This window comes from Dromaius novaehollandiae, chromosome 6 (assembly GCF_036370855.1).
Source record: "Dromaius novaehollandiae isolate bDroNov1 chromosome 6, bDroNov1.hap1, whole genome shotgun sequence".
NCBI lineage: Eukaryota > Metazoa > Chordata > Aves > Casuariiformes > Dromaiidae > Dromaius > Dromaius novaehollandiae.
In genome coordinates, this window is record NC_088103.1 from 31,827,218 (window position 1) to 31,855,059 (window position 27,842).

At 38.9% G+C, this 27,842-nt stretch overlaps 1 protein-coding gene across 2 annotated transcripts in view; it reads right to left on the minus strand.

Annotated features, from left to right (window-relative positions):
- LOC112989791 (gamma-aminobutyric acid receptor subunit pi-like) overlaps nucleotides 1-11,293 on the minus strand; it is a 46,534-nt gene extending 35,241 nt beyond the window's left edge. Inside the window, exons 1-2 of one of the 2 annotated variants that reach the window (XM_026111141.2) lie at nucleotides 11,256-11,293; nucleotides 5,047-5,135 (exon numbers count right to left, since the gene is read on the minus strand). In XM_026111141.2, coding sequence (XP_025966926.2) covers nucleotides 5,047-5,102 — 56 coding nt within the window. In that variant the 5' untranslated portion in view covers nucleotides 5,103-5,135; nucleotides 11,256-11,293. Of the gene's footprint in view, nucleotides 1-5,046; nucleotides 5,136-8,441; nucleotides 8,619-11,255 lie in introns of those variants that run through there. The other variant, XM_064514072.1, reaches the window with a different exon arrangement.
- Between the last annotated feature and the right edge of the window lie 16,549 nt (nucleotides 11,294-27,842).

A 27,842-nucleotide genomic window follows, 5' to 3' on the forward strand; every position in this document is an offset into this window, starting at 1 on the left:
TGAACAGACTACAGAAATAATCCTGCTGAGCAAAATCAGTAAAGCATAGCAAAAGTACAAACCACTATGTCTAGGAACAACTGCAAATACAACATATAAAAGTCAAATACAAATAAGCAAATACAAACTCCATTTTTAAACTAAGACTGCTACAATAGCCTCATTTGGAGGACTAGTTATCAGGGCCAAGGGCTAGGAAAGGAGCATGCCTGATTTGTGATTCTTCATTCAGACCACCTGAAACTTCATTTTTTTGTTCCTTTTCACCTTTTATTTGTCTTGATGGTTAGCAGTTATGGGAGGGGCAGGTTAGGCCATTAGAGACTGTTGTCCAGTAAATAACAGCCCTATAGCAAAAGGCATCATGAGCTTGTTCTTAAATTCTACTCCGCCTCTGAGGGTGATAAGCAGAGGTGTGACTTTGGTTTAACTATTAAGGTGAGAAGCAAATAATTGATTCACATAAGGAAGTACAGCTCATGGGGAGCAGCCACCTGTGTAGTTAGCCTCTATAAAAAGCCTTAGGGCCTCCCACTTCCCTTCCCAGTCCTGCAGCAGGTACCAGTGGTGCAGCTGAGGAGAGGAGGAAAAGCAGCATAGAGCTGCTCCTTACAGAGAAATATGTAAGTACAAAGAGATAGCTAAGGAAATATCAGTGTTTTTTGATTTCTTCCAGTCTTCCTATGTCTCTGCTGCATGTCCCCAAACCTGCTTGTTCCTCCTAGAGCTGCCTCTGAAAGCTCTGCTTACCATTTTGAGCTGTGTTTCTGGGTCCCCTGTAGCCTTCTGAGGCTTGTTCCCTCAAACTGGATTTTACCATGTTTCTGGAAAGTCTTGAGCTCTTCTGTTAAGAAGCCATAGATTTTATCCTCTAGGGAAAATCCAGTATCTCAGATTGGCAAAACCTGAATGCTACAGTAGTCTCCCTGAATACAAGTAGTCCCACTGCACTGTGCTTTTAGATATGGTGGTTTCTGCTGCCTTACACTGCTCTCATTAGCATATGACTTCTTTTTATCTGTTTCTATTCTCCCAAAAGTAGTTGTTTTTCACTAACAGTGCTGTTATGCATATAGATTGCATATTTCAATCTTATTTATTCTTCTTCTTCTGTGCCTGATCACTTATTTATTATTAGTGAGATGTCATTACTTTACTTCATCTTCAGCTAAGTGTGGTCTTAATGCTGGGACTGAAATAAGGAGTGTCTTTTTCCTAAAAATTTAGATCTTGCCTAAAGAAACAGGCACAGTTAAGTGAGTGAAAGTGCCAATTTTGTGTTGCAAAATGTATAGGAGTTAGAAATGTACCTGAATTTATTTTCTTGAATACTGTATCTGTAACAGATTTCCTGCTTTTGCAATTTACATATAATTTAGGTCAAGTGTTCAAGGTTTTCCATTGCAAGGGTATAAATTGTTCTCCTGATTGGGATGCAATTACAAATTGGTTGGGTGTTATCCTTGTTAACAGTTATTATGTGAAATACACTTTAAATAGTGAGCATTATTGAAATACTTAGGTGCTTTATTTAAATTACTTGTATCCTTTAAGATAATTTGGGATTTCCATGTGATTTGCAGCCTTGTTTCTTGGTCTTTGATCTTATAGTTAGGAATGTGTTGATGTGGCAAACTTGCTGTGCAGTAACCAAGGCTGTGAATTCACTGGCCCTAGCACTGTGCTCTGTGTTTTGCTACCCAGTCTTTGAGAAGTCCTATTGCAGGAAGCCAATATAAGGGAGGAACCTGATGCCTCTTAAATGTGAATGTGTGGTGATGTTAGGTCCCTCCAGGCAGCTCTGGGCACACTCAGTAGCAGATTGCTGGTGTTGAAAGGTAAGGGACTTGCAGGTGTTACACGCCTTGAGTGTTTTGCCTTATCTACATTTTAAGGGAGGATATCCTGTTTGCTTCATCGTTAAGATGAGTGAGCTTTTAGCTACCTACAGGAAACATCTGTGACACATCTCTGATCACTGCATAAGGCTAAAAGTAAAGTACATCTGAGCTTCTCTTTTACCTAGTACTTGTCTTTTTAAATGTATCTAAATGCATATGTTTTAGTGCCTGTATCTGAAATAAAATGATGCATGTTTAAGTACATAATTGTTTTGGAAAAAGCTATCCCAGCTGCTGAGGATGGTATGCTTTTACCAAAAAAAAAAAAAAAAAAAAAAAAAAAAAATTTTGAATTCATGTTTATTTGACAGCCTGGTGTACCTATCTGTTCTGGGATGTCAATGTACAATATGGGTTTTAAACTTTTCAGATTTAGTGAACTACACTTGCTTCTATAAAAGCTCCATTATAGTAATTTAATCTTACCCATTGTTATGGGTCAAGTGTAATATTACAGGCTAGGTTAACCCTGGCAGGTACAACAACTGCTCATTACTTACAGTATTTCTAAGATACAGTAAAGTGTCTTACTGGAATTGGGTAACTGGAGGTGTGGGGAAGGCACCACCTGAAACAAAAGTACATTCTAGACAGATGTGGGGAAATATTTTTCCTGGCTATTTTTTGTGAAGACTTCTGTATTGTGAAAGAGGCAGCAACACCTCAGAACTGAGAGGAGATGCGAAATGCCAAATGCAGGCTGAAAATGCATGTGAAATATGGCCCTTAGGAAAAGCTGGGCGGGGGGGGGTGGGGAGAGGGTGGGCTTCTTTCAAGCAATCCACTGCCAGGCAAAGGGTTTACAGATGCAAAAAAAAAAAAAAGTGTTAACTCTCCTTGTGTCATATCTGATGTGCTCAGGAATACAGGCTTTTATACAGTCTTTGTAAATAAAAACTGCAACAGAGAATTGCCTAAATTACCAATTTCTCCCCTTCTTAAAACAACATATACTGCTACAGGCTTTTGGTTAACTTGCAAAGTTGAAATGGTAGCAATCAATACATTACTAAACAGACACAGGAACAAATTGTAAAATATGAGTGCTTTTAAACTGCTTAGAAAAGAAATTAACAGACTACAGAATTTTCCAAATCTGCTAGCATCCTTTAATTTGAAAATACCTTTCCTGAAATGAGTATCTTTCTCAGGATCCAGTTGTGTATATTTACTTAAGCTGATTCCTGATAATGGTTCAAAGCTTAAAATTTATTAACTTGCTTCAATTTGCATTTCTATTAAGAAAAATATTTCTGGGAAGCTGACCACCCAGGCAACTCATTGGCTCTCTGTATGAGTGTGTGTTTGTAATGTGACCTAATGTCAAGTGCCAGAAGTGAAGTTAAGTATTACTCTCAAACAGTGAGCTGTAACTCAGTCTGATACTGTATACATGGTACATATGATACCCCTACCATGGATCATGATAGCAAAGAGGAGGTTGTGGCTGTCTATAGACTTATTATCAATATGGCTTTTTAAGTATTTGATTCAGTAGAAAGATTTGGTTAGGGAGTGGCTTCTCAAGTGTGTGTTCAGGCATTAGGCAAAGCTTACACAAGTATGAGATCTGACTGACTGACTGACCACCCTGGGAAGCATCCTGGCCCTTGTGCCAGCACCCTCTGATATTGCTTAGCCCCTTTCCAGAAGCCAGTAAAACTGGTAGTTCATAACTATTTTCTATTTCACTGCAGACACTGCTGCCTGGTGGGGTATGTGTTGTACCTCTGCCCAGTGCACTGTGGTTCCACCTCCCCTCACAACCAAGTGCAAGACTTATCTTTAAATTAAAAAAAAACAAAACTTCTAGCACAGTGAGGGTTTTTTTTGAACCAGAGCTTTTGCCTAACCTTCCTGATTTTTGTAGTAGGGGGGGGAATGCCTTCACCCAGCTAAGCATCATCTCAGCTGTGTCTGAGCTTGTTGGGTTTGGGGTATGAACCACCAGTTCAGCCCAGTGCTGTACACCTGTGTCCCAGCTAACCAGGTGCTGTGAATGCACATATCCAAATGCAGACAGTGGATTCCTGCAGGCTCTTCTTGGCTATGTGAGGTCCTTATCAAGGTCCATCTGCTAATAAGGAAGGAGTTATATACCACAGGCCGAACTTCTCAGGAAATTTGTTTCCTTGTTGTTTAGATGCTTCTGAAATTTTGTCTGCTCTCTTGGCGGTATCTTATTACTGCCAAGTGCATGAATCAGCAAGTGAGTACAGTATGTGGCAGTTCACAGCTGACAAGGAAAGGTGAAATTAGAGAGCAGTATGTGTTCTGGACAAAAATGTCTCTGCAGCACTGGGGGATGTTTTAACACCTGGAAATGGAGACTCTGGTTCTACCTATCCTCACAGCCAAGTGGGGATTTATCAAAAAAGCCTCTAGCTATGCTGTAGCTTGGGCAGTCATGTTTGCAGGAACTTAAATATATTGATTAAGTGGGGAAGAGTCTTCATCTTTATCAATGCTCAGACAGCTGTAACTATTCTCACCACCTACCCCAAACCTTAAGCTTTTTGTCATGGCAAATGCACTGCTAACAGGATTATCTGTGCATAAAAGGGAACAGTTTTACCTTCTAGCTTAGCTAGAAGGTAAAATTCAGCTTTCTTAAAAATTTCATAGCTTAATCTACAGAGAATAGTAAGAACATGTTTCAACCAGGTAATTATTTTGAGACTTTTCCTTTAGTAATGAATGCACAAAGATGACTACCTCAAGTTTCTAGTACATCTAGGTGTACTGTGTGCCTTTGTCCTTGGAGGAAGTACTGTTTCAGGCAAGGACCACACACCCTGCTAAATTTGCTGGGTGCCTAATACAGTATTTGCACTCTATACAGCAATAAACAAAGGATCATTTGTTTGTTATACTCCTTCAGTTTTCATCCCCCACCGTTCTTCTCAGTGGGGAAAAAACAGGCAACTTGGCCAACTTGTTAAGAAAATTCATGGAAGATTTCAGCCCTGTATCTTTGTTATGAATGTTCAAATTCGTTAATCTTTGAGAGGCAAGATTCAACTGGCAAATAGGTTTGGCTTTGTTACCTGGTCAAATATACAGTTCTAATTATAATCAAACTGATTATAAGCCAATGGGGGAATAAGCATGCTGAGGGAACAATACTGCAGCAAGTATTTCTTACCTACACAGCATCAGTAGAAAAAGGGCTTTGAAGCTGTGGTGATGAGGACTGCACATTGTCAGGTGTGGCTTCAAAAGCTCCTGTAGCTCCTAAAAGAAAAAAAATCCATTGAAAGTGTAATGGTTATGTTTTAAAATATATATTTGTATTCAAAATGCATATATCTTCAACACTGACTGGGAAGATATATTTTGTGTATTTGTAGCTGCAGTTATTCTAGCAAATATCTACAACAACAACAAAAAGCTCAAAAGACATGACAGCATTTTCTTCAGCTTGCCAATGGAAACTGCATTCCAATTTATTACTGCTTTGTTTTTGGCATCTGTCCTTTAAAAATTTGGGGTGAAATAACTGTTTTGAAAAAACTGCATACTCTGAGGGAACTACAGCTTGAGTTTTGCCTTTGCTAATCTTGAAGTACATGAGTATCTAACACACACAAGTATGTTCCTTTGAATGTATAGTAATCACACCATGATTTTAGAACATAATGCTACTTAAGAGCATCATCTCTGGTATGCATGTAGTAGCAATACCTGTGATAGGTATCTCCTTTTAATTAGGAAAAGTAGTCAAGGCAGATGAAAAGTTAAAATGAGATTTCTGCTTTGAGCTATAGATAATCTTTAGCTGTATATAAGCAATTACACAAAAACCATCCACACTGATCAAAAAGTTTGGCTGATGTAAGATGTTTTCATCTGAATGTGAAACTTTTTGGCTTTTGTCAGTAAGATTCACAACCATACTGATTGTTTTAAAGTCATCAGTTAGCTCCATAATCAATTTCCTGACTTCTAGATAAAAAGAGTATCAATCAAAATAGTTCACTGCAGTCATACAACAGAGCTGAAATTAACAGGCTGTGCAAATTTTTACTGTTTCATCAAATCACTGAAACATTTTTTTAAGACATGCTTCAAAACTTTAAGAAAAACTGTGATAAGAATGTTACCCAACCAGAATCTGTAAGATAACTGTTGTTAGTGCTAGTAAAATGTCTTAGATCTTTATGAAGGAAGAATTGCATGATACTGTTTTCCAGAATGAATTTTTTGGAAGTCCTTTGCACTTCAGTTTCAAAGTCAATTGCTAATAGAACCTGTTCAAGTTTCACATAGGTGTCATATTCTTCAGCTGACCAGCAAAAAATGCTAGCAAACTTCCTTATCCTAAAGTAATTTTGGTATTAGTCCATAGCCTAATAAGAACAGTAATACTATTTGCTGAATTGATGCAGCCTGAATGGTATCCCACTTACCTTATTTTGTCACTTTGTTACATGTAAGTTGTTAATGTCATCAATTTGAAATGAAAGCTATTTCAATATCTCTTAAAACAAGTAAAAATTCAGCATCTTTGATTTATCTTGACATTAGTATTTACCAGGCTGATGTGTGCTTAAGATATCATCCGACTCCTACACTGACTTCCACAGAAAATCATGCATGAGACATTAGGATAGCCTGTAATAAGAAGATGCAGAACGAATGAGCAGATGGTGTTGTCAGAATGTTGCCCTCTAAATGTTAATTCTGTAACATGGTTAGTTCATGTCACAGTATCTCTGTTGCATATCTCATTTTGGATGGATGCTTTACTCACTGCACTGTTTTTGGTGATTTTCCTGTGAGGTTAATATTCTTACCTTTCTCTTTCTATATTTCCAGGAAATTTGCTACTGATTTTTAAAAGCACTTCAAAAGCTTCTTTTATATTTAGCTTTTGAAATGCTATCTGCTCTGACTGTGTCTTAGGCTCCTTTAAACAGATTAAAGAAACCTGCAGATGTTTCTGTATTTGTCAGTAACTTTTACAATACTTTTACAATACAAATCAAAATGTGAATGAGTGCTTGAACTAATTGCTAACCTTTTTTTTAAAGCAACTGGTCTACCTTCAGATTTTATCCATTTTCTAACTTAGTTTTATGAATTTTGTTTAGTCTTTTACAACACATGAAAGGTCAAATCCTGTTCTAAGGTATATGGGCTAGCTTTCCTTTGCTGGGAAGGCAGAGTGTGGAAATAACAGGAAGGAGAGGATCTTATTTTCATATAAGAAATATTAACCAAGAGATAATACCATATAAACTGGCACCCCACCACTACAAAGGGGCATTGTCTGCCAGCTGAGAATAGAAGTGGGGAGCTGTCGAACTCTTAAGCAGCTTCATATGTGATACATAAACTGAGGTATAAATTGCTGCATGGGCATGCAGGCATGTGTGTGCACACTTTCCCTGTTGCCTTTTTTAAAGGGCTTACTGAGCTGTATTGTTCCACTGAAAAGCCTGCCTCTTGGCAAATGTGCACATCTGGACTCTTCTCACTCATGCATTTTCTTTATCAAATGCTATAAATTCACAGGAGGATTCCCTTCAATATATGTAGACCTTATTAACTATTGGGGTTTAAAATTAACTCATTGGGATGCATAACACTTTCCTGGTAAGAACTTTTTCAGAGCCTTGAGGAAAAAACATATAATCTGTCCTCTGCACAGCCTATCAGGTCATTCTATCTTACCAGAAATATTACATGCTCTCTGGATTATTGTGCATATAAGTGACATGTCTCCATGTTCTAAAAATATTAACTGAGGCAAAGGTAAATATCTGCACCAGTATTGCATACAATGGATAACAACCTTTTTTACTTTGATTCAGGTCAGATTATGACCATGAAATAGTATTTAATATTCTGGCATTCCTCCTGGGAACTCAATACTATCTCTGCCTGAGTGAAGTGAGTTTCTCAAACAGTGAATTATGGGTTTTCTGAAAATGAGATGAGATGATGCAAGAGAGCTGGCAGAGGTATAGCATATCTTAATTTCATTGGAAGTGAATTTTATGCAAGTAAACAGAAGGATGAAGTGCCCACTCTACTGAAATATCTTATCTACAAGTGGAAGTGTGGAGAAGACTGAGATAAAGACACTGTCATATGGTAGTGGCAATATGCCCAAATTTCCATGACTGTTGCTGTAGGTATGTCAAACTGCATGCAGGATTATCTAAAACTTTTTTAATAGCTGCAGGATCTTGCTATCACTATTTTCTAGATAGTAGTTGCTACTGCATATATTTCACTTCTGTATCCAGGCTGTAAGTGCTTGACTGAAAAGCAGCTGGGATTCAACCAGAGTACCAAGGATGCACAACTACCTCCCCTGCTTTGCATTATCCCATTTGCACTACTCACTAAAACTGTGTTGTAGCCAATGAGTCTCATTCTTTTTATTCCACCCTCTTGTTAGACCAGTGTGAATTAAATGGGGAGAGAGAGAGAGAACACTGGCATCAGCTAAAGGTAACAAAAACGCAGCTGGAGAATGGAGTTGATATACGGAAGGCAGTCACAAATAAGATTCAGAAGGATGTGACTTACAGATAAAGAAACTACTATTGCCCCAGACTGGCACTGTCACTTCTGAGCTCTCTTTATTCATTCTTCATTCCTGCCCTTGCTTTCAGCAAATCGCTATGAGACACACTACCATCTTCATTGGCTTCTCTGGTTCTTTTGGGCAGCCTTTTTCTTTTTGTTCCCAATTTGTATGGGAAACAGTTCTCTATCCCATTTGCTTGCTACCTGTGCAGAGGTAAAGATAATAAAGGGGAAATGAGTGGATTTTTTCATCACATAGAAAATGCCAAATGCACACAACTGTATTAACTGTACCCACTGACAACTGTCAGTGTGTAATATGGTGATTTGAGTCTCTGTATTAATCTGGCTGGCTGTGTAAAATAGCCCTGGTTTTGTGATGTTCAAGAGCCATGAACTTGCTGACTTAATGCCATACTGAAGCCATTTGCAATTCTCCAGATTAATCAAGAGTTTGGGGTTATTAATGTATCTCTATAGAGGTGATGCAAATATTTGACTTAAATTCCTTGTACTTGGTATATCACAGTTCTGCTGTCTATGCAGCTTAACCTCTACATCTAGCTCTGAATATGTAAGGGTCCTCTTCCCACCAGACCATAGGTCTGTGAAACCTCTGGGAGCCGTACTGACTTTAAGGGGCATGTCAACACTGCGAGGTGCGCTTGTGCTTGATCCCGCAGGCAGTCGGCAAGCACCTGCTGCTATGCCAGGTTTCATGTCTGCATTTGACAGGTTGCTGGTTGAAGCCCACTACGTGGTTATACTGCATAACATATCTAATATCTACCTCTACCTCTTGGCTGGTAGCTGCTGGCTGAGACCTGATGATTGCTGAGGTGAGCAGTTTCCACACCAGGCTTCTGAAAAGGTGTTCACAAGTGCAGGGTGAAAGCAGAGTGCTACTGCAGCCTTGATGCCATATCTAACTACTTCCATAGCCCAGGCTCACTTGTTTCTACAGCATGTAGCAAAATGGAGACAGTTTTGATTGGAAACTATCAAAATACATTAATAGTTGAAAACCTGGGAAGTTGGACAGAGCACTTATGCTGGTTCAGATTAAGAAAGTAATAACTTGAGTTGAAATGACAAGTTAAATGTCTTTCTTATGCCAGCTTAAATTATTGCTCCTTATGAGAGTTAACAGAGCTATCATCTTCTGGCTCACAACCTGGAGGAGCAATTCTCCCCACATATGCCCTGATTTCTGTGAGCTCCACTCAAAGCATTTTCATGTTTTAGAAACTATCTAGGATCAAACTAATCTGCCCTTTGCGTCCTCCCCTGTGGCCTCTGGCATGGCTGAATGAGGGGTGACATCTCCCTGTGTCACTGAAGACATGCTCAAGGCTGGGGGGGAGAATTAATATCCCTGTGATAGCAGGTTAGGCTTAGTCCTCCATTTCTCTCCTCCTGGTGGAATATTTTGCAGTGTGCCTCAAAGCAGAGAATTAGCCCCTTGCTTTGCAATTTGTTTTGCTCGAAATTGAAAATTTTGGGGTAGGATGGGGGTGTAAATATAACGTAGCCATGCCTTGTTGACCATGCAGATTGTGCATCTGCAGCATGGATTCCTCCTGTTAAGACTTGCTTAAGAACAGCCAAACCATGCAAAGAAAAGTATTGCTGCTCTTAATGTTTTAGCTTGAATCTCTGGAGTTTTTAATTCCTTGCTGAACTTCTAAGTATCCTGTAACCAGAAGACCTACTCCTTTTAAACAGTACAATAAGGTGAAAGACAAAGGGTTAAAATAGTCTTAAATTGGATCAGCAGCAAAGCTTAGTTTTAATCTAAGAAGTTATGTTAGGAACAAACCTACACAATTTAATTAAAATTACTCAGTAGTAAAACACACATTAGGCAATTGTATTCAGAGGAAGGCTCTTAATTTTTACACCCACATGTAATACAGGTGTTCTTAAAGAGAAGTGCAGTGTCCTGGGCTCAGCCTGGTGCCTGGTGAGGCTGAAGCGGGGGGCATTATTCGGCCTGCGGCGGGGAACTGAGCTCCCAGGCTGGGGAGATCGGTTGCAGGGGAAGTGCCAGCAAGGGCTTTGAAAGTACATGGCATTTTCCAGTAAAACGCACCTCAGCATTTTCTCACCAATACAGATTTAACTAATCTTCCAATGTGGAAAAATGCATGGCTGCTTCAAGGTTTTTCTATTTTTTTTAAGTAAATACTGCTTTAACTCTGCTTCTGTGATGGTTATTAGAATTACAGAGAGTCATGATGAAGAGCAGCCCTTAAATTCTCATTAAATGTTGAACAGACATTTAACTTAGCTATATATACAGGCAATTTTTTTATAACTAGAAAAAGCCTGCTAAGGAAATAATGCTTTCATTTAATTGAAATATTTATTCATCTGTGAATCAATGCCCAAAAACAGGTTTAATCAATGCTTTTCCTTCAAATATCATACTTTTTTAAAAAAGCATAGATGCATCGATTTGAGGTGAGATGCATAGACCTGTCAGGGAGTGGAAAAAATGGAAGCTGGCTGCTAAACTACTGTTCCTGGAGAAGTCTCTCCATGTGACATTCACTTTTTTAAGCAATTTTTTTTTAACGGCTCACTCCTCTAACTTGGCTTTTATTTCACTAATGGCAATTTGAGCTATTCTGGCTGTTTGTATTTCAATTCGGGAGAAAATACCTTAAAGCTAAAACTGTCTCGAGGAAAAACTAACTTAAAAAAAGAAAAAAAAGAACGGGGGGGGGGGGAAGTGGAGGGAGCACGGAGGAGAGGAAGGGAGCGGGGAGCACGACGGACCCCCTCCCGCCCGGAGGGACCCCCGCGGCTTACCTGCAGCGCGGGGCTCGGGCGCGGCGGCGGGAGCGCGGCCGCCCTCCCTGCAGCCGGCCGCCGAGTGCGGGGCCGCCCCTGCGCGCGGGGCCGCGGGTTCGAGCCCGCCCCCGGCCGGGGGGAGGGGAGCCGGCCCCCTCCCTGGCGGTGGAGCCTGTGGGGGCCGCGAGCAGCGTCGGCCCCTCGCTGTCACTCTCGCTGGAGTTGGCCTCGTCAATGCCCTTTCCAATTTCTAGTGGTTTTTCAATAAGTTAACGTCTGCTGGAGAGGATGTGGAAATGTCCTGGGTGTTTTCAGGTAACACAGCTAAATCTACTGAGGAATGACTTTAAAAAAAGGTTATTTTTGCAGACATTACTCTCCTTTCTCCTCAAACAAAAGGTCAGAAAAGTATTGCTTTCACTGGGGAAATACCAGGAAGGAAGGAAGTGATCCCTGGAGCCTGGTTCCCAACCAGGCTGGGGCTGGGTGGAGGAGGCAGTGGTGGAGCTGAAAGGCCGCTTGTCAGAGGTCATCGCCTGCAGCCGGGATGTGGGGGAGAAGCAAAAGCAGTCGTTCCTGACAAGGTCACCAGCTCCCACAGATGCTGGTGCAAGATGCTGGAGACATTGAGCTCAGTTTCAATCCCAAAAAGCAGGACCTGGTGGTTAAAGAGATGGCAACTGTCATGGGATGCAAAGTCTGGGAGGCCCTAGACCACCATCTTGAGATTTTGCTTCTGTCCTCTAGAAAATGCTAGTCTTAGTCCAGGTAGGAAATGGGCTGCTTCCCCCCTCCTTCTTAAACTTTATATTTAGGTTAGCAAGCTTATAAAATAGTTACTGATATATTTCATGTTATAGGAGGCCTCTTTTGATGCCATGTGAGTCTGCTATCGCTGCACTTGTGCCCTCTTAAGCTATAGACCATGGGAAGGTTTGAGGCCTGGCATAGGAAAGGAAAAACACATCTCGGTGACAAAAACGGAGTGTATTTTCCTGCTGTACTCTGCCTTTCTGTTACTGTTATGGCCTGGAGCCCTTATTTATTGCTGCATCTGTGGGCAGGAGAAATTAGAGAAATGTGAAATCCCACATCCCCTGCGAGCGCTGCGTTCTCATCCGATTATAAACCAAGAACATGTGCCCAGTGTGCCTGCTCGGGGTGCCTCCCCCAGACCCCCTCCTGCTCTGGCAGGCTGTCTTCCTATGTAACATGTACAGTGTTTATTTTTCATTTATTGGTCAAGCAGAAAGAAGCTTTAAACCCAGTTGGGGGGGGGGGGGGGGAATCCCTGATTTTCTACTACAGAACAGCTGCAAGTGGGAGATTCAGCAAGTTTGGTCCCATGTGGTAGTTCATATTACTAGAACTGAGAAAACAGCTTTAAAGACAATTCTATTACCAGCTGGCATAGAAACAATGCTGATGTTTATTTCTAATAGTACTCTGAGGATGGATTGACTGTAGTATTTCGGGGGGGGGGGGAATCTCTAAAAATGCTAAGAATTTATGAAACTTCCTGTTTTATGAAGTGCATAAAACCTATTTCAAGTTCCCACTAATTGCAGGTCATAATTTAAATAGGATGAGAATATTCTGTCTGAAGTCTCAAAGCATCAGTACTGTTGCCTGTTTCATTTCATAGTGTTCAGATGGAGATGGTTTTGAAGATCATGCTTTTTGGAAAGTGAGAATTCAGCACCTGTCTGAATTTCAAAACTTTAAGACATAAAACAGGTGAGATGTATTGGATAATCTTGGGCAGTATGCATCCTTCTCTCTGTACGAGAGTGCTGAACAGCAGCAGTCGCTCACTGGGACTCCAGGGTCTCTGAAGCAGCCCCTTGGCACTGTTTACTGGAGACAAGCAGGTAAGTTAGTATTAAATGAGTTCAGTTACCATGCCCTGAAATGTTAAGGCTGTCAAAGCCTGTTAATGTAAAATTAAAGCTTATGGTGGCTTGCCCAATCCTGGGTTATGCAGATCCCTCAGTGCCTGCAGGTCTTGGTCAGTTTGAGGTTTTTCTGATAGCAATAATTGCACCATCAGCAAGGGCTGTGCTGCCCTATGGGCTACTGGCAAATTCAAGTCTGTCTGCAGACAGACACCAGCCTGCTGAGGCTGCTGCCCATCGCCTTGAGACCTGCCCGCACCTCACCCTCCTGCCATGTGCTGGAGCACCAGGACCTCTTGGCATCACCTGCCCATGAGCTAGTCCCAGAATGGCCTGGCCCAAGTATTAATTCAAAGCTTAAGTCTCTGAATAGAGGCATTCATGAGCAGGAAACTCAGCTGACACTATCCTCAGGCTGGTAAAGAGTAATGAAGTTGTTTCAGAGAACATCTTGCAGAAAAGACTCTTTGAATGCACAAAATCTGGATGCCCAAGTAAGAAAGCATTTAACTCTTTTTCGGAACTTAGCTCTTTGCATCTGTATTGGAGGTCATGCAGGGTAGGTTGTTTTTGAGTAGATCTTTCTTGCAAATGACAACCTTGGGGGTTTGTCATAACATCTGCAGTGCTGATTAAAAAGCATTGTAATCTGTAATGGCTTTCAATAGCACTCATGCTGAGAATAATGGAAAACATTGGTGAACCTCTTATATCCCTGGGATTCCTGGAGATATATTAAAGCTGCTGATTATACATATCAGCAGGCCGGCTATGAGGTTTTTTCTTCAGCTGTTTGGCAAATAGCACATAACCCATATAAATAAGATGACAACATCATTAAAATATTTAAAATGTGTGATATATCAAACTGAAATGTCCCCACTTTTAATTTCATTAACAAGAATAAATGTTAGCCTGTTTAACAGACATTATTTGGGAGATATCAGTGCAAATGTAAATGCTTTCTTGGAATTATTACTGCACATCCTAAATAAATGCAATAATGACTGAGGACTTGAAAATGAGACCAAATAATATAAATTTGTTCCTAAACTAAGTGCAAAGCTAGAAAGGAAAAATTTTTTACTGACAGATTTGTTTTGTCTTTCCATTTTAATGAACTAATAGATGGCATCAGTGCTGAGGATTTCTAAATCTAATTTGATACCATCTATATTAAAAGTTACTATAAACAAGTTGTTTTATTTCATTAGAGTACAGTGTCCTAGTAAATGAATGGAACAGATGAAAATAACACCATAAAACATGCTGTATCTCTAGAACTCTTTAGAAAACAAGTTTTACGATTATTATAAACTAAGTGGGAAATAGAGGATGAGTCAGTGTTCCAGTACCTAATAATGTTTACATTCAAATACAAATGTTGATTTTCAACATCCTTTTGCCTGCTACAGAGTGCATGAATAGCTACATTTAAATGATTCTTCTAATACTCAGTGACCTGAGGCTACATCCTCTGCAACTGTTTCAGACTGTTTGAGCAGAAAATGATTAAAATGAGCTTTAAAAAACAGTCTCAAAAATCTAAGCTTGTGTCGTCTTTTTTTTTCTTCCATCTTGCCCAAACATATAAAATCTTTTTCAGGGCTACCTATAGGAAGTCATACTTGTGCAAACAAAGCACTCTTTTCCTTTGCTTTTAGATATCTTCGGCATCTTGTTTTAGACCCTTCTTGAATTTTATCATTCCTCTTGATAAACCTTTAACTTGTTGAGGAAATGTCTTTGCTTGTTTTCACTGAAGTCGCTGAGGTTTAATGACCCATTTTAATGATCATCTGAATGTTGTAGGTTTATGCATATACTGAAATGGAAGAGCCCCAATTTCAGTAAGAATATACTTCCACCTATAAGCATTAAGGCTCTGTTGCCTAGAGAGCTGTTGTATGCAGTTGGGATGCATCTTCTGCTCAGATGATGCTTTTCGAGCACTTACATTATCTTTTGCTCTTTTCATGTACTGACAAAGCTTTCCCAAGAGCAAGGAAGCTTTTTCTGAAGCCCCTGCTTCTTTAAAAATTGTTTTAAGTGCATGTCTTCAGTTGCACCCCTTGTTGTGTTGGTTCCTGTTAGTGGAGATGCATTTGTCACAGCTTCATTAGCTGTTGCTGCATAATTGAATCTGTCCAGGTGCTAGCTTTTAATGTAGTGCTTATGTTTCCATTATGCCCTGAATAATGTCAATACCTGAGAATTAGATCAAATGCATGACAAAACTGAGATGAAGACAGCGGGTTCAATTATGTCAGGTAATTTAGTTTCTTTGTATGATGCTGTCAATGTTCAAAAGGCCAGGTGGAGTGATTGATTCTGCGAAGAACTGGCAGGCTTGTGCTAGTCCTGCATCATGTGTGACTTCTCCAGTTTATCAGTAGGCAAATCAAAGTGGTGCAAGCCCCTATGGCTGGGATATCTCCTGCTGTTCTGAAAGTTTTAACTTAATTTTTTTTATTACTAGCCTGAAATGCTCACTTTTATCATGACCAAAATGTACCTATTCAACTTTCAATGGAAAAATAAAAGCCTTGAGTGCATTAAGATGTCAGGAAGCAGCTCTTGCTGTCATATCAGGTCATTAATGATGTGCATCATGAGATTGCTGGCCTGGTTATCACCTGAGGCAAGACAAATAGATGTGAATATAGTTAAGGAAAGTGATGATTGCAGACAGCACCAGGAAGAGCTGTTGGGTGCTGGGCATGTACCTGTCCACCAGGATGGGTTTGGAGAGTTGGTATATAGCCTGAGCGGTAAAGCCAAATAGCTGGAAAAAGGAAACTTATTTTGCTCCTTCCTGTATTTTCAGCACATGTGGAGTTCCTATCATTAATGTACTTTCACTAGTTTGTCTTTATTTGAAAAACATGCTGAGGAAATTGTTACAGTACTTGGCTGTGCACTATCCTACAATCTAATTCCTGTTTGTGTGGTTAAATGTAAACTTTAATGTACTGTTTGTTATTCAGGCTTATTAGCTATTTATAAACATGAAAAGCATTCAACAGTGTTTTTTCTGTTTACTTCTGAACATGAGGAACGTGCGTCTAACAGGCATCTGTCAGGCTTTCACTTACTGTCAAATATACAAGGAGAGGAATTGCAAGACGAAGCCTCTTAAATGTCACTTAGGATTATGATCTCATAAAACTTATAAGTTTAAAATTTTAGTATTCACTTGTCTGCCTTGCATGCTGTGTGTGCACACCCATTATGTAGAAATATTAACCCATAAGAGTGTATATGCCAATAGCTGGTGAAGTTAAATTTTCTTAGTTCACTTTATTTAAGCAGGTGATGACAGTATTATTTGTTGGTTGGGAGTACTTTAGAAGGCTGTTGAATTTGGAGCAAAATTCCCAGAAATGAGGATTTTGAGTAACTGATTTCTTGGAATTAATTGACATTTTTCCAGGAGTTCTGTTAGGGAAAACTGGAAGAGGGGAGGAATAAATCTGTAACTTAGCTTGGCTTTATGGACATCTGGCACCACCTTCTTCCTAGAGTATTTTCCCTGCCAAAAGCGCACTTCAGTGCGGCACTCCAGCTAAATTGTTCTGGCAACACTTGAAGGAAGACTGCCCAGGATGTGCCGTTTTCACCGGCTGCCTCAGTAGTCCTTTAGAGGACTAGATTTTCTGTCCTAAGCCTAAATACCCATGATCTAACAAGTTTGTCAGAGGCTGATGGAGTCCTATTGTAGTTTAACCTATATGAACTTGGCTCATTAAGGAGTAATTGATGGAATTAGAATGAATTATTGTGAACATCTGTTTTAATGAACTCAAAGAATTCAAGGCTGCTAAATGAACAGTGCTTGATGTGAAGCGCTTGCATTGCGCATTGCTAGTACTTTTGAGTTGCATACTTTCAACTGCATATATACCTTTAAAACTGGCAAAAGACTGAAAATGTTATCTAAAAAACTAGTATAGCTGTCAGAGCCCCAAAATAACACTGGCTTTTTGAAAGTATGTGTATTGTTATTGTGAGAATACTTATCCCAAAAATTCTCTTTAGCTTGTGCTGTGGTTCTGTAGCAGTGTTTGTTCTGCACTTTCCCTCTCTTCTGCTCTTTGAGTGTATTGTGATGAAGGCTTGCTGCTTAGATTAAAAGATACCCTTTATTTCCTCATGAATTATGTAGTTATTAATCTCCTTGTCTAACTTACTTTACTCCACTATGAAGCACATAACAAAGATGCACACAGTTCACAAGTGAAGTCCCAGGCCATAGGAATAAATAGCTCTGCCCTGGAAAGGGAGCCTAGAAAACCAACATACTTGTGCCAAATGCTCTACCCTTGTGCCTGGGCTGACTATTAACACCAAAAAACAGGAACTGCCTGTGGTGGTTAATGGTTATGAGGAGCAAGATTATTGAAGCCCAATTCCTGTGTGTGGGCTCTGGAGTTGGAGGTGGTGTCCATGCAGCTGGAAAAGTTTGGGCTTCAAGCCTTTTTCTCTGGAGGAAGGTGGGAGGACACTAAAAGCTCTGATCTTTCCTCCTTCCATGTTTATTTGCATGGGACTTCTGCTGATTCAATATGCTTGAGATTCTTTCAAACCTGAAACAATGAGTTATTGGTTGGGAACTTGCAGGCTATCGTATCAGCGTATATGCATAGACCATAACAATAGAAGTTATTTCTTTAGGAAACTAGACTAAAAAAACTCAATTGCAGGATTAGTGATAGTTAACTTTACAGTGAAATAAAACAGTTAAGGTTTTGCCAGCTGTGTAATGACTATGGTTACACAATGCCTGGTCTCTTGATAATGTAGAATTAAGTGTGATACTTTTAATAGTTAATGTGTTGACATTTTTGAAGAAGCACCAGATTTATCTCTGAAGTAAAAAAACTTTCAGGAATTTTATTCAACATGAAGACAAGGTAGACAGTTGTTATACTTTGTACAGCTGTAATAACTTAAAATAAGGATAGCTTTGTAAAAAGTGGTTGTTAATCAGTTCTGTGCTCGATACTCCTATGTTTTCATGATCTCAATGTTTGTTAGAAAATATTTTTGGGTAGCTGTGACTCTAGAAACTAGAAATTTTGCCTCTTGGAAGTGAAATAGAATGTGGGAGATTCTCTCATTTCTGTGGATAAAAATGATTTAAGAGTTCATCTAGTGCCATCATGTTAAAAATGATTTTTAAAGAAAACAATTTGCAATATATAAAGATATTTTAGATTTTACTGTTTAATACAAATAAACTTGAGGGGTTTGGCCCAGACTAAAGTTCTAGGTTACTCAGTTCTGCCTGACTATGTAATATTGCTTGGGGCATTTTCTTATAGGCAGGCTACTTTTTTCTGTGATCTGAGTTTTTGAGACAGATGCATGAAAAACTGAATGTGAGGTCTGAACAAGGATTTTGTTATATTATTCACATGTCCTCTCTTTGACACTGTTGCATAGCTGTGATTGCATAAAGTCTTACTGAAGAGTTATAATAGTCATTAAAGAGCAAAAGCAGACATAAGCATGGACAGGAAATAGTAATCATACAGACACTATTTTGTGCCCTGAAATTGAACACTTGTTTATAATATACAGAAAAATATGCAGAACATGCAGACTATAGAAAAGAGATCTGGGCCTCAGATAAATAAAAGCTACTCCTGAATGCTTCTGAAATTGCAGGGTTTGTATTTCTTTACAGATGTTCCATTTTAGCAAGTACTTGCATTTCAGCACATACATTTAAGCAAATGAGCAATCACAATTCATTTCAAGATGAATACTTAAAGTAAAACATATGCTGTGCTCTGAACTGATTCAAGAATTATCCAACAAGTAAGATAATATAATATTTTAAAGTACAGGAGATAGTAATTTTCTAAAGTGTATCTCAAGTACATGTCAGCAAACTATCTAGCACAGGCTTTTTAATGAAATATATACAATACAATATTCTTTTTCTAGATGCGACTGTGTATATTTACATGGGATAAAGCACAAATTGCTGAGTAGATATCACCTGTTTTCAATCACTGTACCTCACTTTTATTGAAAGTGCAAACAAGGGTACACAAAAAGCAGAGGTGCAGCTGGCAAAAGAATGACAGTTGTATGCAAAACTTCTGAGAGAAAGACACAACCTGTTCCTTAGTAACTCATATGGGATGTTTACTGTCAGTCACACATTAGTCTGACTTTCCCTTCTCCCTTGCTCTGTTCACGAGGAGCAGAAGCAGAATGCAGCACATCTCGGTGGTGCAGGTACTTCATCTTTATTTCCTAAAAGAGAAACCCTGCTTATGACAGTAAGAAGGTGAGTAGATGGGAGACAGCCCTTATTACTCACAAAGAATCAAACAATTTTGACTTTTGTGCGTTTTTTTTTTTTTTTTTTGAAGCTAGGAAAATGTTCGAGCTGGCGATCTGCTGTTCCTGCTGAGGGTGGCAGTGCGGTACCATCCTCAGCACGAGGGAAGCCCTGTTCTCCTTGAGCAGCTTCCCTCGTTTTGCAGGGTAAATGCTTGCACTTGGTCTGCAGTCATCCTGGCCAGGACACGGCCTTGCCCTGATTAGACTAACACAGTGAGGCCTAACCTCAGGTGAGGTACATACAGCAGCATCTGTAAATAAAAAAGTGAAGTCATGAAGATTGGTCAAGACAAGGTGTGTGCATTATTTTTTAGCTTTTGAGGAAAGCATGCTTTGCAAGGAGCTGCTTGACTTAGCAGCTAGCTACTTGGAGAAACTCTTAAATGTCTGAGCACAGCCTGCTAGTGTGCAAATACCTTGTGTAATGTAAATGCCTTCTATAAAATGCTGTCATGCCTTTTTTTAAAGTGATTTATATACCTCCAGCAGGAGCACAGTCAGGATGCTGATACAAATTTATTCAATAACTCTGTGCTGATTCTGAAAATGTGGAGCAGGTTTGAATCTTTGTCTACAATACTGAGTTCTGTTCATAGTCAACAGATACAACAGCTTATTTCAGTCAGTAGCTTTACATATCTATCTGTAAGTGTGTTCTCTTGTAGCTGGATTTGCTTATCTTCCTATTTAATCAGTTTCCTCTATATTAGAGATGAATAAGTCTGTGAATGTTCATTGGTGCTCTGGGTTCAGAGTATGGGATTTCTGTTTGTAAACACTATGGGAACATCTGGTTTTATTATACAGTAAAAGCACTCAACAAATGTCATTAAAAGTTTCTTTAGCTTAGAATGAAATTGAAAATAACCTTTCCCCTTGGAGTAATGAAAAGTCTGCTTAAGCTGTAGGGAAAATTAATTCCACAGTTTAGAATTTACTGCATGTTATTTGAAATAAAACTACTATTACAGAGGCTCTATCACAAAACTCATTTTATTAGAGGGGAATTTCTTTCCATGATTTCCACATCTCTGATGTGTAAAATTGAATCCTCTTAATATCTGTGCATGAATTCATACTCAATCACATTTTTTGGAACTTGTTTATTTTGGAGGGAACTTCAGTACTAGAATTTGGGAAGTGAGTATAATATACTTTAACAGACAAAATATGATATGATATGCACTGAGCATTGTTATGTCATTTGCTTCAGTGATTTTATTTACTTGAGAACTTAAGCCAACAGAACTGCAGTCTGGAAATACTCTTTAAAAAATCAAATTTTTGCAGGGAAAATAGCTATTAATGAAAGTCAGGGGAACTATTTGTTTAAATGCAGTCAATTAAGTATTGAGTTTAAAATAAATAACTGGCCAAGTTGTTTTCACCTGTGAAATTAATAATATACTATGTGCAATTAAGAAGACAGACCTGTTCTGCAACAGGCAGTTAGCATCTTTCTCAGCTTTAAGATACCAGAACAGGTTAAACTTGGATAGATCAGAAAGCAGTTTCATCTGACAGCTCTATTTTTTTGCCATCATCAATTTAAAGAAATTATCATATTTGCAGTAAAAATCTTAACATTTGTTATCTTGGCATCTGTAGCCATCCTTTTTCCTTAAATTTTTTTCCATTCACTTGTTACAGAAAAATTAATTCTTCCACCTAGTGTCCTTTCAAATCACAGTGAAGCTTTAGAGTTAAGTAACTACATTTTTCAAGGTGCTTGGGGACAGTATGATATTAATTCCCAGTGTGTGACATTAACAGTGATAAGCCTTTCAGGAACGACAAAATTTACCCTGGAATGTGATGATAACATCTTTTTGTCATAGTTGCCTATTATGGGTTTAAGTAAATTCCATATAATTCACATAGCATGCTGAACCCAAGCAAATCAGAGAAGCTTAAGGAAATTTATCATATATTAGTCCTCACCTGAGCATAACAGTGCAGACTGCCAGGTATACATGCAGTTAAGGGATGTATCAAGGCAGTCAAGCTCAACAGTTGCATGCCCTTATCAGCATAGCTAATACAGACTCATTGCTTAGTTGCTTTTGAAGCTGTTTAGTGTGGATGCTTGCATAGCCTTGGGCAAGCTCCTATCTCTGTTTTCCTGAATATTGATTTAAATTTGGAAGAATGACATTTTGTTCTTCTGTTTCTAGGAAGTTGCCTAAATGCTGCTCTGATTTAATTAAAAAAAAAATCTAAAAACACTTTAGAAATGCTAAGGTGTTATGCAGATGCCAAGGCTAGGTTGCGGGCAACTGAGGGAGGTCCATGCAATCCTGTAAAACACCATGGTTATGTACAGTGCCACCCCTTTCTCAGTCAGAAGAAAACTGTAGGCCTCATACAGGCATGCAGTCACATAGCAACAAATCACAGTATTCCTCTGCACCATCTGAGAAATGCTCTTTGTGTTCTTCACCTCTTCTGCAGGGAAAATGAAGGCTTATAGATCACCTGAATCAGGAGACTAAAGAAATATGCAATCAAAGCATGGTTTAATCCTTGTTTTGGGGGGGTTGCTAATAATCTCTACAGTAATATAATAATAACATTTTTATATAGACTATCTCTGAACTTTTCCAAATTCGATACTTATCTTGTCTGCTTATCTATAAGGAGAGAGTCTTCTGAATGGATTCAGCTGGTCATAGTCTGCTTGGTCCTGAATGGCCATGCAGTAGTAAATGCAGTTAGTATCCTAGCAGTGGCATGCGAGGAGGCGACTTGGTCACAAATTGGTTGGCTTCCAACTCTCTAGCCTGAGGGACCGAGCATTCTTCTACTCTTGTGCTAGTTTTTGGCAGAGGTCCCAAATTACTCTTGAGCTCAGATCTTTTGAACTGTAGTTGAGAGAATAAGGTCAGGATTCAGTGAGAAATGCCTCAGGGCTGGTGTTTGGTAGGCCAATATTAGAGCATTTTGCAGGATTTCTTTTGTTGCTCCTTATCTTTTCCCTTTTTCTATTTATAGTCATGTTAACAGTTCCTCTAAGGGTAAAGTAGGCTTATAGATACAGCTATTAGAAGGGTGTTTGAAGGAAGGACTCAGTTATCTTGTCAAGAGTTTGGCAGTCAGGGTTCCTGAGGATGCTGAAGATGGAGGACTACATGGCCAAAGATGCTGAAATGAGAGTGGGAAGATAGAAAGGATTGTGGACAGCACTGGGTGAGTCTGGAGAAGTGATGCTCATCACCACTGCTGTCTGGGGGAACCTGTCCTTTCCGGCTAGAAATTGATGGTAGGGGTCAGGTTGTCTTTATTAAGTCATAGCTAATGGATAGACCATAAATATCTGATTTCACTGGAAAAGAAGACGTGATAAAAATTACCAGGAAGAATTCAGACTGAATTCTCTTGTCTTGAGACTTCTATAGATGTGTGAGGGTTTTTGTTTTGTCATGTTTTTTTAAAAAGTGTTTTTTCCTAAGTACTGCATTTTTATCCTGTTTTCTCAGCCTTTGGTCTTTCATGTGCCCAGCACAAAGTTATCTGGAAACAGTTTATCTGCAGGACTTCAGGATTCATAACTTGCTGGGTGAGGAGGAGAAATCTGCAGCTGCCATTGTCTCCTCTAAAGAATTAATATCACTAGTGTAACTTCTCTGGTTTGAAAATGTGTAGTTATCAACACTAGCAAATATTCAAGAAATAAATCAAGACTGTAAATACTAGCTTTCCAGAGGTGACTGATCCTATCATCAACAAAGTAACTTTTAAATAGGCTTGTATATAAATCTTGCTACATCAGAAATGGACACAAACCACTCTTCGTATGGGCATGTTCTGCAGTAGAGTTTCCAGCTTATTAGAGCTGTGTGTTGCTGCTATCATTATGTTTTGTAAGATAAATGTATGCAGAATGACTACCAGGACTCAATTAGTTATTGACAGTCATTTAGAGCAGGGATGATAAACTACCATATAAATTATGCAATACTTGCAACTGCTGTCATCTTTATTGCCTTCAGTCTTCTAGACGATACATCTGGGAACAGTTTAAAACAATGTTTTTGCAGTTTTTAAAGTAAAACACATCTTCATGCTTTCAACTTGTTTTAGCATTTTATTCAGACTTTCTTGGATGTAAAAGCACTCTGCCCCAAATGTGGGAGTCCCTAAACTCTCCAAAGAGAACTAGATGAAAAAGACTAATGTACAAATATGTTTAAAAACTGAGAAAAGAAAGAATATTAGGAAGTGAGAGAAAGGGATAATTATAAGGGAAAAAGCAAGCAAGAGATGGGGAAAGGAAGTAGTGAAACAAAAGAAAAATGAATGCTGAAGCAGGAGCTGGAGTATGGCAAAGGGGAGCATGTAAGAAAAGAACAATTTGAGGTTGGCAGCATTGCTATATGCTATTGTAGCTCCCTGTCAGGTATTTCTGGAGCTCTAAGTTTAAATGAAAGAGGTTGCTTTGAGAAAATGCATTTTTCTATTTCATAATGCCAGACAGGCCTGTATCACAGTGGTGGATAATGTTTTTCCCTAAATTCCAGCCCTTTGAAACTATTTTTAAAAAGGCACTTGGAGAAGCAGAATAGACTGGGACTAATCTGCCAGCGCTCGGGGGGGGGAAAAACACTTCTCCGTTCACAAAGAACGTTATTGTTCCTATATTAAATGCTTAATTTTGTCTGCCTCTAAACCAAGCCATCTTAAACTGTTTTCTTACCATGGTAAAGCATGTGCCAGCCCCTGCAGTGGTGTATGCTGGCGCAGCTCCAGCGAGGTGCTGACCTCTGCATTTTCCAGGGTTGTTCGCTTTTTCAGTCCACTTCCATTGATCTTGATGGGAGGAGAGTACGGCCTGCCCTTGGCAGTGTCCAGATCCTGCTGTGCATTTGGCACGTAAGCACCAGTGTTACAGGAGGGAAACAAGCCATTGAGAAATCTCAGCATTTTGGAAAAACGTTGGTCGTTAATGATTGATATCCATAGATGTCCTTCTGGTATATCCTAACGTTAATGAATCTTCAGTGTATTTATCTTTATACAGCCTGTGTCACTAAGTGTTTGAGCTCTTGGTTTCATTCCTCCCGGGTGAGGAAACCTCTGTGTGTGCATGGTCTGGTTGTAATAGTGAACAAAAGTTAGGCAAGTATCACTGTGTAGTGTGTGTTCCTGACCAGGGGTCAAGTCAGGGAGGGAGATGGATCTTGACTGATATTTGTTAGAAGAATTTCTACTTTACTTAGTACGAATTCAACTGCTGTTAATAACATCAACCTGTTATTGCTAGTGGATAAAGTACTGAGGGAATAGTTATTTTTTCCTATAGATACTTATTGTGACCAGGTGAGGAGATAGGAGCAAACATGAGAGCAGACCTGCTCTACAGACCACTTTAGCGTATTCATAATGCAAGAAGAAGCTAAGACGAGTGCAGCAGGACTGTCAGTACCTGAGTCTGCTGGACCAAATGTGGTTTTTGGATCAAATAACACTCATTGTGAGTGTCCTTATACCTGTGACTAGAGCTGATGACTTTAAATTATTAGCAATGCACCAACAGAAGTATGGGACTCCTTAAACTTTTTTAATTTGGGCTCAGACTGTCACTAGAAACTTCTGCTCTTGATACTGCAAATTCAGTATAAAAGTAACAGATGATTCTTCTAAAAGGCCAAGTGAAAAGCTCTATTTTTGTTCAGTTAAATATATTCAGTTCAAAAAAGTGGTCTGGTTACATGTTTCCTTACATCTTTGCATGTTTGTATAATTTCTGGTTTTGGTCATATGGAATATAAATCTGCATAAAACTTGTTCCAGAGTCATACAGTTTAACTTTTATAGTAATATAGTTTAATTAGGTAATAAAATGATGAAACATCTGAAATCTCCAAAGATTTCTGACCTGGTATATTTTATTGCGTGGTATTGATGCTTAAAAAAAAAAAAAAAAAAAAAATCATTTCTATACTATGTTTTATACTTTCAGAGTTACTGAGCTTTATCACCTAGGCATGGTTAAGATAATACCTACTGTATATATTTTTAGCATGCCTGATTTTTAGTGAGGTTTTATTTCAACATACATGGAGCAAACTTCCTCTGAATTCAGCTAAGAGTTGACAAAAGTGGAAAACAGTGACTTTTATGGACACTAGTTCACCACTGCTTAATGACCTACAGATCTTTAAAGATTGACCATCAACTTAGAGGAAGAAGCTTTATCTAAACTTTAAATAAGAAATCTGAAATTTGAGTCTGAAAGCTGGAAATTTGACATTCCCTAATGGGTTTGAAGCTAAAATTATTCACTGATCTTTAGAGCTAGAAAATAGTGTTCAAATCAATATCTCAAAAGCAGACTAAACCCCATGAAATAACAGGAACTGATGTAGCTTCACAGAATACTAAAAACATTTTTTTGCCCATTTTAACGCTTAAACATTAATGCTTAAAATCACTTAATTCCATAAGAGCTAGATAACATGATGTCTTGATGAAAGCCTATGATACAGATAACAAACTGTCTACAAATACAACAAATTGCAGTGTGTGGGGGATATTTGTTTTGAAGAATTTTTAATTTATACCTGCTTGCAAACACTGCTTTTCATAGCAATTGCTGCTCCTGGAGCCTTGTTGGGTTATGCAGGGTTGGTGGCGCAGCGTGCAGTGGACACCTCCGGCTGTGCAGCCCACAGCATCATGGAGAAATGAGCCAGGAGAGGGCAGCTGATGCCTTGCCTTTCATGCTGTGTCCTTTCTTGTGCATCCTGCCCCAGCCCTGCAACCCTCCTTAGGTCAGGAAATATCCTTAGCAGGGTTTGAATAGGGAGGCTGTCAATTCATCCTAGCATAGAAAGTGTATTTGGGGACAAAAAGTATCACTTTACAAATAGGCCCTTGCCTGCAAGTGAGGAGAACTGATTTCAGAGATGACTAATCTGTAACAAAGCTAGTTGATATAGTTATAATTGTGAGGTTAAAAACCCTGCACCCAAAAATAGATTGCTCAAGAGTTTTTTAAAAAGTGATAGTTCTCTTGGGGGGGGGGGGGGGGAACTCTGCAGGAATGCTTAAAAAAAAAAAAAAAAAAAAGAATAAAATGCTCAAGCATATTTATCTAATCTTTTGTGAGTTTTCAGTTGGGAATGTTACTTGGAACTAAATCTTGTCCTTATTAATATCTAATCACAGAATTTCATCCCCATTGTAACTTTCTTTTCCATCCTAAGATACTTAGGGGGGAAAAAAACCTGAAATAACTATTGTAGAAAATAATTATTTTATTGGTGGTCTTAAACAGTCAAATTGAGGGTTTAGAGTTAAATTTAATGACAGAGGGAGAAAAACTGAGTTGTTTAACTGTGGGGGGAAGAAATACTTTCAGTTGCAAGCTGAAGGGACTCGGATCTGATGAAGCAGGCACACAGGCAATTCCTGAAGGCAAGGCTGTTAGATAAGAATACACTTCTATCTCAACACTATGCTTCTACTTAAAGGTAGGTGAAGAGACTGTCAAGGTTATACAGGAAAATATTGATAATACAAATGGCAACTCAAACTGGATGCCAAGTTGGAGGTGTGTGTTCCTGGAAAGAGTGAGTGATAGCCTTGCTACTGAATGCTTAAAGCATATGTTTAAGTGTATAAAATAGATCATAAGCAAAAAAAGCTAAATGGGATTTGAAAAGATAGAGACATGTTTAGTAGGAGGGCAGATTTATATATGTTACTGATGCATGTGAATCTCTGGGCCTCAAACTGATTCTTCTTTGTCAGTGTACGTGCTAATCTGTATTTTATTAAGTTATGAATCAGCCTCCCAAGTAGGATTGTGTGTGGAGTTCTGCACAATAGGAAAACATCAAGCTTAAACTGACTTACAAATCTGGGAAAAAGCCTAAACACACACCAAAAAATAATTGGTTTGCCTTAAACATAAGCAGTTACTTTAAATTCTTTCTGCTAGTTCAAAGAAAATTGAAGTGGGGTGAAAAGGTTAAGATGTGACAGGAAGCAAATGTACCTGTACCTGTGGAGGTAATAAATGCCAATCACTGGTAAACTGAGCTATAGCATTTTTTTTAAACCTCAAGACTTCTCTTTGAAGTCTTTTTTTCTTCCTAGCTTTGTCAGTCTGTAGAATCTGAAGTACAAAACTGGAAGAAAACAAAAAGATTTAATACAAGACAAAATGATGAAATGCTTATATCTAAATAAAGGCATGTAAGGAATATATAAATTCACACAAAGACAAATTTCACAGTGAGAATCTGAAAGCAATGGTGAATACCTAACAACTTGGCACTCCTTAGAATACAAGGTTCTCCATGGTGCCATGTGTAAAATCAGCACAGATGTCCTGAAACTGAGGTGTAAA